Source organism: Strigops habroptila, chromosome 6 (assembly GCF_004027225.2).
Source record: "Strigops habroptila isolate Jane chromosome 6, bStrHab1.2.pri, whole genome shotgun sequence".
In the NCBI taxonomy this organism is placed as follows: Eukaryota; Metazoa; Chordata; class Aves; order Psittaciformes; family Psittacidae; genus Strigops; species Strigops habroptila.
In genome coordinates, this window is record NC_044282.2 from 6,363,421 (window position 1) to 6,379,174 (window position 15,754).

The window sequence follows — 15,754 nt, forward strand, 5'->3', positions numbered from 1 at the left end:
CAACAATTATAGTGTATATGCACGTAAAAGCTTCCCACCTACTCTGAATTTAGAAAATATTTCCCATATTTACTATATAAGCATACCAAAAGTGACTGGGAGGAAGAAGCACGCACACAAACCCCAAACCCCCATAACACACAGCCTTAATACAATGGAGCTAATTTAGAAAGCTGTGCCCAGCTGTAGAAAGAGACTGTGCTTAAGAGAAGAATTCAGCATGCATATTTCAAATATATTTTTCAATTAAATGTGTGGGGGCTTTCCCCACGGTAAAGAAAACTTTTTTTGTACTCGTTCTTTTTCTAAAAAAGAACAGAGAATAGAAAATATTCTCTGATTACACCAAAATCAAAAGCCAATGAGAAATGGACTCTGCTTTATGCCAAGTACTGTGTACGGGAATTCTTACATTCACAATTGTATTTTTTCCCCAATTGTTATAAAAAGTGACTAAAAAGTTATTCACAGGGATGAAATGGTATCAAGAATTTATTTTTTTCAGGTAATATTAACAAATTCAGTATTGTTACTGATGGCTTAAGGTTAAACACATGAAGTGTACTTCTAATGCCCTGTAAATATCTTTTTGTTGACACTACAAAAAATGCACACATAATTCACACAATTAAATTAGATGGGCAACTGCATCACGCTCAGATCAGCAGCTTAGGATTTGCACTAACATACACATTCTATTCCTGGTGGTTTCAAATATCAGATTCAAAAGCCCTCTGTGTTTTGTTTTATATAGAATCATAGAATAGTTAGAGTTGGAAAGGACCTTAAGATCATCTAGTTCCAACCCCCCTGCCATGGGCAAGGACACCTTGCATTAGACCATGTGGCCCAAGGCTCTGTCCCACCTGGCCTTGAACACAGCCAGGGATGGAGCATCCACAACCTCCCTGGGCAACCCATTCCAGTACCTCACCACCCTCACTGTAAAGAACTTCTTCCTTATATCTAATCTAAACTTCCCCTGTTGAAGTTTGAACCCATTACCCCTTGTCCTACCATTACAGTCCCTAAGGAAGAGTCCCTCCCCAGCATCCTTGTAGGCCCCCTTCAGATACCAGAAGGCTGCTATGAGGTCTCCACGCAGCCTTCTCTTCTCCAGGCTGAACAGCCCCAACTTTCTCAGCCTGTCTTCACACGGGAGGTGCTCCAGTCCCTTTATCATCCTCGTGGCCCTCCTCTGGACTTGCTCCAACAGCTCCATGTCCTTTTTATGTTGAGGACACCAGAACTGTACACGGTACTCCAAGTGAGGTCTCACAAGAGCAGAGTAGAGGGGCAGGATCACCTCCTTTGAGCTGCTGGTCACGCTTCTTTTGATGCAGCCCAGGACACGGTTGGCTTTCTGGGCTGTGAGCACACGCTGCCGGCTCATGTTCAGTTTCTCATCAACCAACACCCCCTAGTCCCTCTCTGCAGGGCTGCTCTGAATCTCTTCTCTGCCCAACCTGTAGCTGTGCCTGGGATTGCCCTGACCCAGGTGTAGGACCTTGCACTTGGCTTGGTTAAACTTCAGAAGGTTGGCATTGGCCCACCTCACAAGCGTGTCAAGATCCCTCTGGATGGCATCCCTTCCCTCCCACGTATCAACCAAAACAGACAGCTTGGTGTCATCAGCAAACTTGCTGAGGGCGCACTCAATCTCACTGTCCATGTCGCCAACAAAGATGTTGAACAAGATCGGTCCCAACACCGATCCCTGAGGGACACCACTCGTTACTGGTCTCCAATTGGACATTGAGCCATTAACCACAACTCTGCATGTTTTTTATCCACTGAGTGCTCCATCTGTCAGATCGATGTCTCCCCAGTTTAGAGACAAGGATGTCGTGTGGGACAGTGTCAAGTGCTTTGCACAAGTCCAGGTAGATGACATCAACTGTTTTGCCCCTATCCATCAGTTCTGTAGCCCCATCATAGAAGGCCACCAAATTGGTCAGGCAGGATTTCCCCTTAGTGAAGCCATGTTGGCTGTCACCAACCACTTCATTGTTTTTCATGTGCCTTAGCATGCTTTCCAGGAGAATGTGCTCCAAGATTTTGCCAGGCACAGAGGTGAGGCTGACTGGTCTGTAGTTCCCTGGGTCTGTGAGCGTGACACTGCTCCTATCTGTCTACAGAGCACTTCGTCCACAGAGTCCTCTTGATCAGGTGGTCTGTAACAGATCCCCACAGTAATGTCCCCCATCGCTGTTCTAAATATGTTAAATATGTTATTTTGCATTCTCTAAAAGACGTGGATTTCTTCTTGTTTCATAGATCTCTCTGGCTTTCAATTCAAGACTATTCATATTCCCTACCATTGTAGCAATTGCAGTTTAGAAAACGCACAAAATAGTTATCACTGCAACACAGTATCTCATCACACATATTTAGAAACACAGTAATATGTACAAATAATGCTATTTACTTTTAACAGCAACAACTAAAACATCAGTGTGTTATCAGCATTATTCTCAGACTAAAGCCAAGACACATCACTGCACCAGCTACTAGGAAATACTACTATTACTAGCAACTGGTTGCTGCTAAACCAGGACACTTCTCCTTGCCTCTTTTTCAGCAACCAATGTATAGCAGTAGCTCTGCATTCTCAGTGCGGGATATACTCCACGAAAGTTAATATATAATGCTTTTCCCTATAATACAGATTATCCAGGTATTTCTGTGGAACATGATTATAGACTGTTGAGCATCTAGCACAGAGGAACACATTGCTATATTCAGCATCTTCCATCAAAACCTAGAGGTAGCCTGAGTGAAAGCATCTAAAACTCTCAGGGTTCATTGTTGAAGCTAGTGTATATGGAAAAAACCAAACTAAATCCAAAAGCAACCCTCACTGGAACTGTGCAGAAAAGCAGTGCTGCTGCTTTTATCTTTTTTCTTGCACCTCTAAGCTCCTGATTGCCAATCCCCAGCTTTGCTCCATTTTCCTACAGCAGTGGGAAATATACAGTATGTTCAGAGGCATTTTCCTTTCTAACTGACCTCAAAGACTGCCCCCACTTATTGGAATTAGTGAAGAAAGACAAGATATAGCCATCTGCCATTAAAAAATTTGATATAGCTATAAATTTATTTTTAAATCCTATTTTATTCACTTTTTAGAAATTTTCTTTTTTTTTTGCATCTTAAATTATGAAGTTGTAGATACACGTGTCAGTTGGGACAGAATGAGGCGTTGTAATGGTATTTGGATAATCTACTCTGCAGCAATGTTCATTATTCTTCCTGAGGTTTCACAAGAGTTCCCTGGCATAATACTGCTACAGCTGCTTTACAAGGTCTAATTCAAAGACAATGTCTGCAAGAAGAATCTGGCAGGGAGCAGAGTCCCAAGAAAATCCTTATGATGCTAAGGTGTAACTAATGGAAACGGAACTGCTAAAAAAACCTGAGGGTAGTAACAGCTATTTGTTTTGAGTTTTGCAACAATCCCGAGACATTCTTTTTTATTTCTCAGAACAAAAGTCACATAAACTCAAGTTAATTTTTCTGCAAATCTTATCATTTTTCCTAATCTAAATAAATAAATTAATATGGGGGCAGGGAATAAAGGTCTAATCTCTACCTTACCCATGGTACAGAAGTGGTCCAAACTCATTGCCATTTTCTCCAGTACCTCTCTTATCTACATTTTCAGACTGAAGAGAACATCAAAACTGCAGAAAAGCAGGAATTAGGAATCAGCTATGGACTACAGTAGCTGGTACCAGAGGATAAAAAACATGTAGTCATCAGCAGGAGCCAGCTCTAGCTTTACTGGTAAATGCCAAGGAATTCCCTTTCCTGTTTCAAATACATGGATGGAGTCAATATAAAGTCTAGCAAAAATAATGTATTTGTCTGTATTTTCCATCTATAAACAAGATTTGGCCTGTATTATTAGCGTGGCTTGAGCTGTTAGTGTGAGACATATGAGCTCTCAGATAGTCTAGACAGAACTCTCACTCAGGAAAAAAAATATCCAGTAATTGAAGGCTTATTTAAGAAAGAACTTGGAAAAGGACATAATCAGGTATGCACACTGGTTGACATTTGTATGTGTTTGTGTCCTATCATCATTCCTGAGCTACAAATGTAAGGAATCCATACTTGGGGGGGGAGGGGGGGGAGGGGAACGGGACGGGGGACACGGCAACCAACAAACAAAACAACCCAAACTGCACCAGGAATTCATGCTGCCTCTTATTACAAAATACTGTCAGTCTAAGTAGTTGGATAAGAAATTAGAACATGTGTGGGTGGATTCCTTCCTCCAGCCTGAATTAATTAAAAATTATATTTTGCTGTATTATTTAAAGCGGATTTTTAGAACAGGTTAAAAAAACACTGCTCTGACTTTAGTATTTCAAGCCTAATAAGAAAGACTCCTGTAAAAAAAACTGTAGGAGGAAAAATTAATAATAAAGGGTTTAAACATAAAGTGCATCTTGTGTTTTTATTTGTCGCTTAGAGAAATGCACACATTCTTGTACAAGACCTACCTCATTCAGTTTGGCTGTGGATATTTCCAGTTAAAGCATGTACACAAGCAGCACACAAATTCATGTCTCCAGTCAGTCTCAGCAATTCTACCTATTTCCAATACCTTAGGTTGGCCCTTAATTACTGTGTTTTCCTTTCCCACACTCTAAACACGAAACACGTATCAATACCCTCTGCTTTCACTTTCTCAACCAGTTGTTAAACTCTAAGAAAATAATATAGACAACAACTTTGAAGTAAGAAGTCATGAGGGATCACAACATATTATTGAGTAACATCTCCCAGAATTCTGGGGCTAGTTCACCTTAAGCAAACAAGGCTTGCTGCCTGCTATATAATCCTGAAATTATATTAAAAACCTCCTTTTTTTAACAAATATACACAGAATTTTACACATTGTAAGGCATTTACACCTGCCCTTCGCAACTCTCCTTCATATTCTCCTTCACATTTTTGAAGTCAGAGCCCTACAGATGTTGACTAACCAGACCGAATGGATTAGATAATGGCTAAATTCTACCTTCCCTCTCACAGAAGAGGAAGCCCTCTGGGGCTCTTTCTCCCAAAGAGCCATTGATTTTCAGTGATTGTCTTAAAGATTTCTACATCATTTTCAAATTTAGTTGATACTGCACAACAGCTTCAAAAAATTTATTTAGGTGAGAACAAGCTGATAAACAGAGCAATCACCTAAGCCTTGTTCTCTCAGGAAAGTAGAACGTAAATTTACAAACATTACTCTTTCCAGCACCAACTAAAACATTTACAAGCACCATTCTCCAAATAAAGTCAGCAGAACGTTTTGAATGGTTAATTGCCATCAACCATGATGGAAATGCTCTCTATATCAAGATTACAGCTGGTAATGGTCATTTTTGAAAACTGACCTACTCCAAAAAGGTCCCTAAAAGAAAATAGGAGACTTTACTTTTGCTTTACCAGATTACATTAACATCATCATTAACAGCATCAGGTTTTTTGTCTCCAGAAACAGAGAATCTAAGTCCATACAACATTCTTCAGTCTTCATGTGTGAAATATAATTGTGCCCCATTATCCATCTCCCTTGGCTTTTCAGAGTACAGTGTACAATATGTACACATGTATGTATGTGGGAAGGAATCTTATAACTCCTCATTTCCATGAGATAATACATGAAAGAACAGTTTTGAACTAAACTCTGAAAACTAATTTAAAGAACCTACGCAAATTTAAAAACACTGACCAACCTGCCACCATCCATTGCCTAACAGACTGACCCCAGTCCTATTCTGCTAACACTAGGGTGACATTCACCCCTGATCTCTTTTTCGAGTGAGTAATTTTGACTTTATAAGCATCCTATATACATCACCTCTTGGATTCAACTTACACTTCCGATTTGTGAGATGCTAAGAAACACCTGCCCTTCATGAGTTATCTCCACTGATGCCAGCAGCTGATACCACAGATCAAGTTACTGTGCAGCATATGTTCCTCAGCCCTGCCCCTTCAATTTCACCTTTTACAGATTCATAGCTTCAGTTCCTTCCCATGATAGATACTTAGACCTCTTAATAAAAGGATGAATTCTTCAATGCTAAAAGCAAGGGGTTTATTCCTTTCTAAACTACTGTTGTTTTAGTTCTCTCAAATTCCACAGGAAAGAGGACAGACCAAGGTCCAACATTCAAAAGGAACATTATATAACACTTCAGTAAATTTGCCTTAACCACAAGTTACGCATACCTTTAAGAAACACTGTTATAGAATGCACATGCCTTTCTAGTTCTGATTCTTCCATTTTATGAGAAATTCTACATGGCTACTTAGTGTTCAAACAACAGAAGAACAAAGAACAAATGTGTAGCTGAAGGAAAAGAAAGAAAAAAAAATAAAGAGCTTAAAATTAACTCCAGGCTTCTGATAACTGTAAATCTTCTACCAACTTAAAAATAAAAAAAAAACAAAAAAACAAAAAACCTTTAAAAACACCACACACAAAACCCCACCAACACAGAATTACAGCCTGTTCTCATCTTTGAGGTGCAAAATGTTCTCGAACTGTTCTGTTCTAAAAAACAACATGGGAATTCATTGTGATGTCTCAAATACTGTTTTTCCAAGCATTGCAGCTCTGTTACATAATCTTCTCCCCAGACATCCGACTGGTGCTAACAATTAGAGAGCAATATTTACCACCCTACGTTATGGTTATTACCAAACAACTACTAAGTGGAAAAACAAAAGTTGTAAGTCTAAAGGTATAAACACTGGGTCTATTCACGTTCTTGTCTGTTACATGTTAAAAATCCCTCAAGACTTCAGTGAAGCCAGACTTCTCAAACTTTTTGCATTTGAGAGGAGTTCATTACTTCTTTGGCTGGGCAATACACTGATATCTACATAGTGCTAGCACCTCCTAGCAGCTGTAACAGATCTTAGAAAGAAATTTAGAAAACAGTAAATGGCTTAAACATTGGGCAGGCCAGCACTTGAATTCAATGGTGAGGTTTAGAAGGTCCCATCATCACATTATTAACATTTAATTAAAAGTCCTAGTGCTCCTTACTGAATTACCAGAACTTGGTTATAACATAACACCAATGATGCAGCAGATGAATGCCCAAGACACCCACTTGTCGTTTAAAAGGAAAATTATGATCAGACTCCTTTACTCCAGAGGTAAAAAAAACCCCAAGAAACTGCATAAAGAAAAGTACATTTTCAAAAAGGGGCTCTGCATGTGTGTGTGAGAGAGAATATTAAAAGAAATGCCAAAACAGCATTTTTCTAGCTAAAAAAAAAAAAAATATGAATTAGCTGGCAGAAGAAGAAAAAAAAAAAATGCATGATGTACTACATCTTAAATGCTCTACTCTTAGAATCTCAGTCTTCAATGTTTACCAATAAATCATCATCTAAACACAGTCTAATTCTGGATGAGTTTTTGTCTACACAGATACTTCATCAACTGTAGTTTATCCTCACACAGCAAAATTAGTATTAAGGAGTGAGCTGCTTGGGACACTTTCTTCATGAAATGACAGTGCATCATGTTCTCCAAAATCAAGCCTAAACCCTAAAAATTTCTTATCTAAAGTGTTTAGCCTATTGTGTGACAACAAGGTCAAATAGAAGCTAGCTGTTATTCCAGTGGCTTTAATTAGTTTTATTTTAACACACCCCTGGTGTCTCCTTACTAAATTCTTTTTAACAAGGCTAAAAATGTAAAGAGCAGCAAATGCAGGCACCAGCAGTACTGTGAGCTGAAGGGGTTTCAAGGGTTTCCTATGACAGCTAATAAATTTAACAAAGTTTATTTTTCCCATATCCATACATCACCCTTTTTGATCTTTCCACATAATACTAACTGAAAAAGCAAGCAACCAAACCAACTAACCCCACTTAGTGTCAACACACCTAAACACTGTACAATGTATGCGTATGACATTGACTACTCGTACAGGACACAACTGACGCTGTTCCCGTTCCAGTTGCGGTTAGTTTTTAACACGGAAAAAAAGCTTTGTTGGTGGATCAGTGCATCGAATTGTTACCTTAAGTAACAACAGCCCGAGCTGCTCGCATTTGTTTCAGTACAGCCTTCCACCAAGCTTCCTCTAAGCACAGCGATGCCAACAGACGGGCACAGCACTGAGAGAGGGGCTGCGAACGTATCAGCCTGTAAAGATTATGTGACGCTTGCCCGGACCAGGACATGTCGTCCAGTCGCCCCTAAACGATAATCAAGTACGATCTGCTCCCCCGTGTTCAGTCACAATGCAGCTCATCTGCCATGCTCTGAACCATGACTTTGTCTCTTCATAAAAGCGTGCGAGAGAGAGTTAACGGAGAGAGCGGGAGACAGGGTATAAGGAGGTAGGAGGGGAGGCACAGACCGGCTCCCCGTTTGGGACCCCGGCAGCAGTGCTCGGCGGCCCCGAGCCCGGGCTAAGCTCCCGGCGCCGCAGAAGCCCTCGTCGGCTCGGCCCATGTACCGCCAGCACTCCCCCGCCGAGTCCCCTCTAGAGGCTGGCGGCTGCTTGCACGGTCAGTCCCTGTACCGCCGACCCTCCCGGCACCACAAGGACTCCCGAGCCAGGAGCGAGGTCGCCTCCCCCTCTACGTGCTCCGCAGCCCCGGCCGGGGCGAGTGAGTCACAGGCTCCCCGCTCCCCTGTACCTCTTTGCGGCGACGGCGGAGGCGGCGACTGGCCCCGGCTGCCGAGCGCCACCAGGAGCAGGAGGAGCGGCAAACTTTCCCGTGCCATGGCTGCAGGGCAGCCGAGCTGCGGCCTCGTCCCGCCCCGGGCCAGCCAGTGAGTGAGCCTCCGCCGCCCGGGAAAGCAGAGGAGACGCCGGTGTCCCAAGCAGGGCGCAGGACACACCCCTACACCCCGCCCCGCCAGGCCGTGTCTCCGAAGGCAGGCGAGGAGCGAGAGGGGCCGGTGGTTCTACAGGGGAGCGAAGCCGGGAACTCCGTCCGAGGGCAGGAGGGGACAGAGGGCGCCGCGGACTCCCCGCAGCGCTCACCGCGGCCGGGCGCCAAGGGCCGCGTTTCGGCGGTACGAGGCCCAACGCGACGAGAGCGACACGTGCCCGTTTTAACGGCCGCTCCCGCCCGCCACAAGGCCCTGACAGGGCACGGGGGACAACGGAGCATCCCGGGAAAGCTTCGGACCGTTTAGAAACGTGGTGTCAAGACAGCTGCGAGAGGTTAAAATGCCTGTGCTACGGGCAAAAAAAGCGTTCTGGGGAGGCGTTCGGAAACCTGGAACTGCAGATAAGACAAATAACGTTTTCCCTGCTGTGCCTGGGAGTAGTATGTCAGCGCTAGCCACGTGTGATGGGGAAAAAAAAATCCGTATTGCTGCGTAAAGGAAAAACTAGCGTTGCATTAAAATAAAATGCCGATTAAAATCTATTTCATAGTTTTCCTAAAGGAAAAAATACTTCAAAAAAGTCAATAAAAAACTCTTTTGGTAATGGAAGGAAGTGATCAGCAAGGCTTCCAACCTGTATATAAGCATACTGGAAAAAGTACATAACAGACTGTTGGTAAAAGAGCCGGGCTGAACTTACAGTGCGTCTGTACAAAGGCACAAACCCCAGATTGAGCTGGAAGCCCCATTTTTGGCTTGCATGGTCACCTCTGCATCTTCAAACTGAGCAGTCTTTGTATTCCGCACAGAGATTAAGCAATTATATGTATTTCCCCAACATTAAGTACTTCAGTCCTTCAGACAAACATCTTTTCTGGCTGATGTCAGCATGGAGCAAGGCTAGCGATATTTTAGCTCTCAAACCACAGCATTTTCTGTTGGTAAATTCACGGGTTACTCCAAGCCCAAATTCAAAGAATGCAGCATTTCATGAAGAATAGACTGTTACATCCAGCCGCACAGCCTGCTTGTTTCTCTCACTGTCATCCCACCCTGAGTAGACTCGTTCTTTCTCCTCACAGTGGCTGTTCACTTTTGAGATTTCACCCCGAATGGCCTGGGCTCCACTGCTGGGATTCCTGTTACTGGAAGCCCATTGCTTCCACAGCCTTGTAGAAACTGATCCCCCAGTGCAGCGTAGCAACAGTAATGCTCTTATACAGCTCATGCATTTGTCACTCGTAAGTCAATGGAAAACACTCCAGCCCTCTTGCCAAAAGATGATGTAGTGGCCTTCTGCACTTCTTATTTGAAAACCCAAGTTCAAGGTTCATCTTGATAGTTTTCATCTTGTCAGCTGTTTGCTTTGTTGTGGAAGTGAAGCATACATAGTCAGTGGGCTGTGAGAGACAGAAAGGGAGATGGTGTTTATGATTTTATCCACAGTCTTATCACTATTTAGTCCACAAGGTGTTTCACCACAAGCAGTAGCTTGTGTGAAATAGGAAGTCGCTAATTTCTCCCAGGTGCTTCTCCCTCTGAAATTCCCTTCATGCAAAAATGTTGACTGCAAGGAATAGTACATATATGCAAGAGGACTAAGATAGTGAATTGTTAAGTACAACAAATAAAGTAAAACCACTTCAGCCCAAATATATGCATGTAACTTGGAGAATTCAGTGCCAGTTTTATTGTTAGGGATTTGACTACGCCTACCAGTTTGATTCTAAAAACAAATTTATTTGTTGAATTAAATCAAGATTAGTGGCAGCTGCTGTGTAAAAGCCATACTAGCATGTGTGGCATATTCCCCCAGCTAGAGAAATTCTTTCTAGGTCTCTGAGAGCTGCAATGGCTACAGGTGTGTTTGACGTAGTGCTCCAACAGCAGATTGTAGAAAGTGAGACCTGAAGGTGGGATTCCCTGTTGCTTTGGGGAAAGAAGGTCTCATCAGATCTCAGGTAGTAGGCTCAGAGATGGATTCATTTTTTACCGGGACTGAAATGAGTTGTAGTTTTGACTTTATGTTCAAAACTATCAATAACACTATCTCTGTGTACCACCCTTTCTTGCCTTTGCAGCTTCTCAGGTTGCTGTTAGTCTCAAAAGCAAAAGCTACTACTTTTTCAGTGTCTGTCCCAGTATGTTTTCCTCTTTTTAGGTATCTGCAAAATATCTCGATGACTTGTGAAATATGATCAACAACATATTAGTTCTAAGGGTCTCTACTTCCCCAGATATCAATATTACAAGAATATTAAACCAAACACATGTTATTTACCTGACCTTTTCTTTGAATTGGCTCTTCGGCTGTTGAGCCTGCATGATCTTTAATGTGAGATAGTGTTGTACGAACTCAGCCCAGTTTCAGTTCAGCTATACTGTTGTCATACCAGGTACCTAATCACCGGTCAGAGCCAATGCCAACATCTCTGTAACTGTACACCAGAGCTATAAATTTTAGTGGTTTGAGGACACAGAAAGGCAAGATATGTCAGGATAGCCTACTAACATTAAATCATTTTTTCAGATCTGAAAGGCAGGAAATAATTTCATACTATAAAACGCTGAGCTGTGTCAAGAAGCAGCAAAAGTGGGCTGCTCTGGAAGGGGAGGCAAGTTGGAAGATGAAGACAACACCAAGGTAGGCAGGGCAGTGACCTGACCTCACAGTACACAGGGCTTGAACTTACAGTACATGAGTGCAAGAAGAGCAGATCTGGGAGTGATAACCAAGGATGACCAAGAGTCCAGATCTCCAGACAGGTTCATAATGAAAAGACAGACCTGAGGTCGTCAGGAAGTCTGTAAATCAGGATCAGGATCAGTGAGGTGCGAAGTGAGGCACAGGCATTATAATGCAGGCAGAAACCAAGGGCAAGGGCTTAAACTTAGATGCAGTACCCACCAACAAGGTTTCTCCAAGCTCTTCCTCACATTTTAATGTGCCACCACTACCTGACACAAGGTTACATGGCTGTGCCAGGTCAGAGGTGGCCTTGAGTACAGGCAGCCAAGCCCATAGAAGTGGAAAGAAAAGGCTGCAGAGCCTGTAGTTGTGCTGAGAGCCATTACCAGCAGGACAAAATGGAGACAGATATAAAGCTTTTTAGCTATAGCAATAAGGAGGCAATAATGACAGCTTGTACTGACGTGAGAACTGCTGGACTGAAAGAAGGAAGTGAATAGAATCAGGTAAGGACTCATCTGGGAACCAGTATTACTTAATATTTTCACTACCTTTGAATAAAAATGAGAAGGATTTTTATGAGTTTTGTTCATGAAATAAGACGGGCAAGACCAATGTGTACATTATAAAATTATACATTTATGTATACATATATACATTGTGAATTTATGCAATTTTTATTCTCGATAACTGAAGTAGAGAAAATTAGAAGATCCTAAATACTACAAGATCCAGAGTCGTGCACATAAGAACTAACAAAACCAGTTTCTTATGAAAATTAACAATAGAGCATTTAACCCAAAACTCCTGGGTGGAAGCCAGTGAGTCAGAAAGCATTTTTAAGTCACCAGAATGATGCAGCTATGAAATAAGCAAGTAGTGCCTAGAATACATAAGGCCTAGGATCAGATAAAATATTTCCAGTGAAGATATGAAAATTAATACTGGTTTACTGTTGCATCCCACCTAGGATATCATAGAGAATTATGATCACGCATGTTCAAGAAGAATTAATTTGGACTTAGAGCAGAGGTCTCTGGGGAATGGAGAGCTTATCTGAGACACATAGGTTAGAAGGGTTTGATTTGTTTAACCTAGGAAAATAAGATGTGAGACAATTCTAAGCATACCAGAGATGTTGATGGATGGAATTGACACAGAAGGAAACTAGCACAAGCAAGATGCAAATCAGTATAGGCTGAAAACTGGAAGATGACTTCTAATCATTAGGTGTGGAAACAGCCTTCTGTTAGGAGAGCAGAGGGAGAAAAATTAATTGATTTAAAAGTACAGCTTGGCAAATTTTTAAAAGTAGTTCCATGGCAAACTTGCCTGCAAAAGGCAGGAGGAATGGATTTTGTGACCTGTGCAACCCTGTCTTATGTTCTTAAGAGGACTGTAATCAAAGCATAAAGCAAATAAACATGAAAAAGAGGTTTAAAGGAGAGACAGAAGAATCAAATACAGTATTTAAGATGAGCTGAAATGTGTGAATCACGACAATCAAAGAATTAACCATTTTGGGGGCAAGGTGGGACATCGTCTGTGATTTGGACCCAAGTCAGGAGGAACCAGAGATGGCCAGGGTTGCATTCATCCAAAGCAGTTATTAAGGAAGGATCTGGCCAGGTATTACAAAGGGGCAGGCAAAAGACAAGATAAAGAAAGACAAGGGATAAAGAAATAAGATACATGATTAGGAATCAATATCAAAGCAAGGAATAGAACTCAAGATCAAAATAAACAAAAGAAACATGAAGAAAAGTAAGACTCTTGCACTGATAAAAAGCCATTCTTGTGAGATCATCTGTTGTTGAGGTCACTGCGTATTCTCAATTTAAAGGCTGATAACCTTATGCTAGCAGATGCAGGTAGCTGCAGGTCAGGAAATAATTCTGTAAAATTAAAGAGGGAAATAAAGGAAAAATAATCAAAAGAACAGTGGGAGAATAGGATAGACCTAGGCCTAGATAATAAAGAGAGGGTAAATATGATAATTTGACACGAAAGGCTGTGAAGAGAAGGATGACAGCAATATCAGTCACTGCATCCTGAAGAGGTTAGAGTCAAGAGCAGAGTCATTAAAGTTTGATGAGCTACAAATGGCATCAGGGTGGAGCTCATTTCAGAACAGAGCTCAGTTTGTTTCAAACCCTCCATTTTGCCTTGCTTACCACTCCTGTAATTAGTCAGACTATGAATCTCATGCACCCAACATACCTACTGCTATTAAGTTTTATTAACTCTTACAAAGCTAAATGCTTGTTTATTGATATCTTGCTATTGGTACTTACACATAAGGAACATACAGGAGTAATTGTCCTGCCTGATACTGGATTCTGTGTGCCATTTCTAAACACCACTCATTTCTTGTCTTGACTTCTAATAACTCTCTTATTGTCCTTTCTGACTATGCTGCTATTTTAAGTGGCTTTTGCTTTAATTTTTGTTGTTTGTTGGGTTTTTTCCTTTCTGTGAGAAAGAAAAAAACCGGAGAGCAATGGCAGTGATATTATGTTAGCTTATGTCTTAGCTAAGAATATGAAGCAGAAAGCAGAGTTGCTCAGCCCATAATTAATTTTTAAAACCAAAGGCTTTAGATACTCTCCATAAATAATATACCTGTTGCAAAGCATTTTGTGGCTCTATTTTCAGAGAATCGGATAGCTGCCAAAAAAAGACTTACTGGTTTTAATAGCTACTCATTACAAAAAACCTAGAACTTAGTCTGAAATGACACATAATCATTTCAGTTTTAGAATACCTTTAAAAATAGTCTCTGTCATTCATTTATTTAGGAGGTCTGTTGCATGTGAGAAACTGCTGAAATTGTTAAAACCAATTAATAAGAAGAGTTAACATCTACTAATTTTGCCCTGAAGTATAACTTTGCCTCTGATAGAATGGAGATGAGGATTGTTTGGCTGAATCATCTGTGTGGGTTTTATGTTTCCCTGCCAGCCGTTAATGAATTGTAAAAAATAAAAATTAAATAATAATAATAAACCAGAAGATTAAACCAATTCTGTAGAATTATATTGACTTGCCTTCCTAAAAATGGATATTACTGCAAAACATGCAGACAGGGAGAGAAACAGATGGACGCTATCTGACAAATGAAATTTCCAGATACTGCCCCATCTGTTTCCTTCTACACATTTCAACTCTAAGCTTTTTAGCATTACAGGGTTGCTTAGGTGATATTCCTCTTTACAGTGACATCACACCCAAAGACTAGCAAAAGCAGGTTGATGCAGTAATCTGAGAGCAAGGATCAGCTCACTCGATTATTACCAATTGCTACCAATATCCTCAAAAATACAGGCATTAAGTTTCCCTCTTTTACAATGGAAAGACCTTATCTTCAAGAAATAGTTTGATAAACTGTTTGGTTTGCTTTTGAAATTGTTTTCCAGAAATAGTAAGACTAGCAGAATTAGAGGGGAAGAAAAAAATTAAAAAAAACCCAACAATAAGAACATGCAGAAAACATTGCTTCACAAAGATAGTGAAAGAGATGTGCTTATAAGTATATTGGAAACATTAGGTCATTGTCAGTTAAAATGTGAGGAGTTCCTGATGATCTCCTGTAGATTTGAAAACCGTATTACTTTATCTGGTAATACCTAAATTTTTAGCTCCTCCACTGAAGTGTTATGTCTTCTTCACTCCCTGATGCATTTCTAAACATATTTTATTTTTCCTGTCTGAGACTTTCAGTGACTTCATTTATGAAAGGAAAATGTGTTATTAATGTTGCTACATTTTACAAAACCAGAATTCATTAACTAGGAAGTATCATGGCCCTGAGGAGAATAACAAACGTATCCAAAAGGCAACACAGTCCAGACTCTTCTCACTGACTTCAAGGAATAGAAATGGGTGTTAGTCTAGCAAAGTGTTTAGAGAAACGTCTTTCATCACCTGGGTATTCATGGAGATAACTGAAATGAGTATAAAGTGTTAGAATCAGTGAAATCAGTTACATGGGTTGAAGTTACACACGTGATTAAATTTTACTGTGATTACATTTTACGGAGTTGGCTGTACTGTGGTTTGATATGCTAAGGAAAAATCTTTGGCATTTTTCTGGATCAGGGCTTTTAGAACTCTGTATCATGGTGTAAGATAAGGTGATAATTTTGGCTTAGAATAGGGAAGCTTGTAACTAACTACAAGGCAAATTATCAAAA

General features: G+C 41.0%; 1 protein-coding gene across 1 annotated transcript in view; it reads right to left on the reverse strand.

Annotated features, from left to right (window-relative positions):
- The window catches only part of LAMA2 (laminin subunit alpha 2), a 369,886-nt gene extending 361,091 nt beyond the window's left edge, over positions 1-8,795 (reverse strand). Inside the window, 1 exon segment of the mRNA XM_030489189.1 lies at positions 8,674-8,795. Within this exon segment, the coding sequence (XP_030345049.1) occupies positions 8,674-8,761 (88 nt within the window). The 5' untranslated portion in view covers positions 8,762-8,795.
- Positions 8,796-15,754: the final 6,959 nt, after the last annotated feature.